The sequence below is a fragment of the Engraulis encrasicolus genome, chromosome 11 (assembly GCF_034702125.1).
Source record: "Engraulis encrasicolus isolate BLACKSEA-1 chromosome 11, IST_EnEncr_1.0, whole genome shotgun sequence".
Taxonomy (NCBI): Eukaryota; Metazoa; Chordata; class Actinopteri; order Clupeiformes; family Engraulidae; genus Engraulis; species Engraulis encrasicolus.
Window position 1 is genome coordinate 40,653,983 of NC_085867.1, and position 5,000 is coordinate 40,658,982.

At 41.6% G+C, this 5,000-nt stretch overlaps 1 protein-coding gene across 1 annotated transcript in view; it reads right to left on the bottom strand.

Annotated features, from left to right (window-relative positions):
• LOC134457748 (potassium/sodium hyperpolarization-activated cyclic nucleotide-gated channel 1) overlaps positions 1-5,000 on the bottom strand; it is a 132,911-nt gene that overhangs the window by 69,728 nt on the left and 58,183 nt on the right. The window contains exon 3 of the mRNA XM_063209722.1: positions 3,057-3,218. Within this exon, the coding sequence (XP_063065792.1) occupies positions 3,057-3,218 (162 nt within the window). The remainder of the gene's footprint in view (positions 1-3,056; positions 3,219-5,000) is intronic.

Here is a 5,000-nt window from a genome sequence, read left to right on the forward strand (position 1 = left end):
AGTGCATGCTGTTCCAAAAGGGGAAATAAAAACATGTAATCTTCTTCCGTGCGGGACAGCGTTGCTCTTCTACCAAAAAAAAAAAAAAACTCTCCCTACGGACCATAAGGAGCTTAGGAGCAGCTCATTTAGCAGAGCGCTCCATCCAGTCTACATAGCTGGCTAGCCAAGTAAAAAACATAACTTTTGTGCGTGTGTGTGCGTGTGCGTGTGCGTGTGCGTGTGTGTGTGTGTGTGTACTGTATCAAATTACTTTTTTATATGTTTATGACAATGTTTTGATCTCATCTGACCCGTAAAATGAAATGAAATGAAACTGATCTATCATTTCCTTTCCGGATAGACTAGCACTTGCCTGGAGTACTGTATCTGGCATAGTTTCACTACCCACTGTAGGCTGTTCACTTAGATTTTAATATTGGTCTTTACGGTGAGTGTGGGTGTTTGTGTGAGAAAGAGAGACAGAAAGACAGACAGACAGACAGACAGACAGACAGACAGACAGACAGACAGACAGACAGAGAGAGAGAGAGAGAGAGAGAGAGAGAGAGAGAGAGAGAGAGAGAGAGAGAGAGAGAGAGAGAGACAGACAGACAGAGAGAGAGAGACAGACAGACAGACAGAGAGAGACAGAGACAGAGACAGAGACAGAGACAGTGCCAACCAACAGACAGTGCCAATGAAGCCTACACATCCAGTATTTGCCTAGGCGGAAGCACTAGACAGCACTCGACTGGCTGCAGCCGTACAGTGCACTTGGCCTTGCACCACATCAATAAAAACTGCCCATGGTCTCTTCTCACATTATTAAAACACAGTCAAGTCAAGAAATTCATATGGCCATCATGTAACTTTACACAGTATAGATCTCAGTATAGAGTAGTCAGTATCTACTAGAGCAGCTAGTGCCCCGTATCCTAATTTATTTACATACAAGGACCACATAATGGCTATGTTTACATGAGACATTTAATTCCGCATTAACTCACTTTGATTCTGAATTAAGCTTAATTCTACTTTGAAAACGTCATGTAAACACTTCACAATTTGGAATGAAAGATCAAAGTAAACTCGACGGAACTATTTAATTCTGAATTATTAATTCGGAAATAAAAACGTCATGTAAACGTAGTGATTGTCACGTCAAAAAAGAAATGTCAGTCTGTGCCTCACGATAAAGACATCCTGTTCTATAACAGGAGCCGTGAAGGCACTGTGTGACTAAAAAAAGATGTTGCAGAAAATTATGTATCCCTACGGATTTATAGATGTGTGATTCATTTTGTTCACAGGGACTTCTGAAAATAAATCTCTGAGATAGAAGCCGATTGTCATGGGTAGGGGTGGGATGAGGAAACTCATTGTCCCACCATACTTCTTATTTAAAGGCCCGGAAGGACATCTGTGTGTGATTTTCAAGCACTGTGCAAAATCTTTAATCCATCTCAGGGCTCAATTTATTTAGTACTGTTCAGAATATATATGGTGGAGTTTAACCTTGGGCAGTGAAATGTGACAATGACGCTTGGGGACATAAAGATAGCCATGTCAACATTTTAAACTTACTACCTGCAGTAACCTGGAGAAGAGTGTAAAGCCTTAAAATCCACTTTATGAATTGCTACTTCTGCTCGTCCATTTTACTTGTCTGATTTACTTCTTAAAACAGACCCACTGGTCCACTCTGCTCTTACAGTAACAGGAAGATCTTATATTCGTGTAATTCAGCGCTTCATTCGGCTATCAAATGCCTCAACAGACCTTGGCAAGAGACCCTCCTCCACACCTACTCACCGCAGGGTAACCATTTTATCCAGACAGCCGTCAATCAAAAGCTATTAGAGCTCATGTCTGACGTTAGATAAAGACATAAGAAAAAAAAATCTAGTCTGCTGATGAAAATCAGAATGAAATGATCAGTCCGGCAGTCAGAAAAAAGAAATGGATAGGAAGAGGAGGAAGAGTGAGAGAGGAGTGGAGGGAAGGAAGTTTGATATACTGTGCATACTGTGCCAGAATGCCGTTTGACGACACCAATACTCAGGAGAAGAAAAGGGATGGGATGGGAAGAGGGAGAGTAGAGGAAAGGAAGTTTGATATACAGTATTGTACTAGGGGTGGGTATTGGCAAAGGGTTCACGATTCAATGTGCATCGCAATACACATGCCACGATGCGATTCTATCACAATGCATTGCGCTTCATGTACTATTGCGATGCATTGTGATATTTACATGTGTAAATGTGTAAAATACAGTTCATTTGTCAGTTGCTGTGTACCTGTAGCATTCAATAGCAGTCGATTTATTTTATTTAAGCATTTTAGCATCTAGGAGGGGAGGGCTTCCATTACAACAGAAATATCACCTACTCTACTGAACAAAATGAACCGGTGACAAATTCAATTTTATTGTTATGAAATAATCGATTGTGATATATCGGTGCAGTATATTGTGGAAATAAGTATTGTGATGCATTGCCATGATGATTTTATTGCACACCACCATGCCATTTAAGGACACCAATAGACAGGAGAAGGAGAAGGACAGAATAGAAGCGTTAGAGTGAGGTGGAGAGTGGAAGTTTGGTAATGCATGCACCACCGTGATCAGTTCAGCAGTGAAGAACAAGGAATGCGGAAGGGAAGGGAGAAGCAGAGTGGATGGTAAGGGAGTTTGATATGTTTTGAACACCATGTCATTTAAGGACACCAAGAGTCAGGAGAAGGACAGGGATTGGACGGGGAGGAAAGACCAGAGTGGACTAGGAAGAGATATAGTGTGCCACCACCATGCGGTTCGGAAGCGAGGAGAAAGGAAGGCACGGGGAGTGAGAGACAGAGTGAAGTGGAGAAAAGAGAGAAGTGTGATATACCGAGCGTACCACTATGCCGTTATACCGATTCTGGACATACAGTATTGAAGGTGTACTGTACAGTACAGGTAGGTATACCAAACTGTCAAAGGGACATCAATAGTGAGGAAAAGAAAATGAAAAGGAAGAAAAAGGGAGGAAGAGCCAGAGTAGATTGGAGTGTAGAGGAGGAAGGATACGTACCACCATGCCGTTTAAGGACACCCAGCAGTCTGGGGGGAACTCCTGCAGGAGGGGGACCAGGAACTGGAGGCAGCCGTCCCAATGACACAGCAGCAGCATCATCCCGATCAGATTAAAAATCCGCACTACAGCACTGGCCAGGTCATAGGTCATATGGAAGATCTGTTGAGGACAAAAAGAGAGAGGAAGAGAAGTGAGATTGGATAAAGAGGGAATGTGCGTTTGAGAGAGAGAGAAAGAGAGAGCGAGGGGGAGATGAGAGCAATGTAATCTTCACATCACCCACAAAGTTGTTTGCTGCTGTGAAAATGAAATTCACTACATGGTTGTTCGAAACAATAACAATGAGCAAAACAGGATTTTGTGATGATGTGCAATGATTTGTGGTGTTGCGTGGTTTGCGCAGTACACTGTATGTTTGTGCCATAGGTCATAGGTCAATGCTTATGATTGCTGATACCAAATCCCCCTTGTCTTTATAGACTGAATACGGTACATATTCATGCAGACACATGAAGTCATTCCTTTGTATTTGTTTAACACCACAGTAAAACAAAATATATAAAAATATAATTTAGCTGATCATTTCGATATAAAATATATTTAGGTGACAATTAATGATTCAACTGTAACTTACATCTAATCATTTTTAAATTACTATTGACATAGAGAACCTAACAACTTTACAATACCTGATTAACGATATGATATACGATAAGATACATACGATACAATACAATACGATACCATACAATACGATACATACGATATTAACTTTATTGTCAGTTTTCACTGAAATTCATTTCACATCCCTGAACAAGACTCCTTTAAAGAAAGATATACTGTACAACAATGGCACACATTGGTCTATCTCACACTAACCTACAGGGCCATGCCAAGGCAGAAAATGAAAGACTCCAGAGACCGGGCCAAAAATGATAAACTCTCGCCTTTTCAGCAGACTACGGCCTGCACCATTGTGTGACTCACCGCATTCTGCATTCTACGAAAGTGTTGCGCACACAAACGGTCCAAAGGGTCTTGAATAAATGTTCCCTGAGCGAGCCCATGCCACTTTTTACCCCTGCTACTTACAATGCACCGCTGTCCCTGATACTCAGGATTCTGGCTGTGTTTCTTCTGTTTTATTGATCACGTCCAGGCCATCAGTCTGCCCCATGCATATCAATTAAAGCCCCGCCAAACAACCTCCAACCACGTTTGAACAAGTAATCGACTTCCAGGGAGCACTGAGATCACACAGACATTCGGAAGGGGCCACAGACAGTACAAACTGCTTTCGCCAATACAGCAATGCTTGGAAAAAAACTCAGGGTTTCAAGTTTTCACCCAAAACTTCCAGTCAAAAGTTTGCAAATGATGTTACACCTAGCCTCCATTTGACCTCGGGACAAAGAAATTATATATTTTTTTACCCCAAGGAAGAAACGTCTTGACAAAAATAGGACCAAGGAAGACAGTGAGGGAAGAAAAGAGACAGATAAAGGAGAGAGAGAGAGAGAGAGAGAGAGAGAGAGAGAGAGACAGACACAGACACAGACACAGACACAGACACAGACACAGACACAGACACAGACACAGACACAGACAGAGACAGAGACACAGAGAGAGATGAGAGAAAATAATGGGGTGATTTTGTTCCGATTGAATCCCTGAATGGATGTTTTAAGCGGCAAAAGATGTGGTAAATAGCCAAATTGCTCAGCCATCATGCAATAGAGAATGCTTCCACTTCCATTGTACCTTTCTTCAAAGGCCCTAAAATGTGTGTTTCCTCTACAGTAGACCAATCCCTGAAAGAGAGTTATTCATGCCAGACTATGGCTACGCTTACATGAGACATTTAATTCAGAATTAACTCACTTTAATTCTAAATAAAGCTTAATTCCACTTTGAAAACGTCATGTAAACACTTCGCAATTC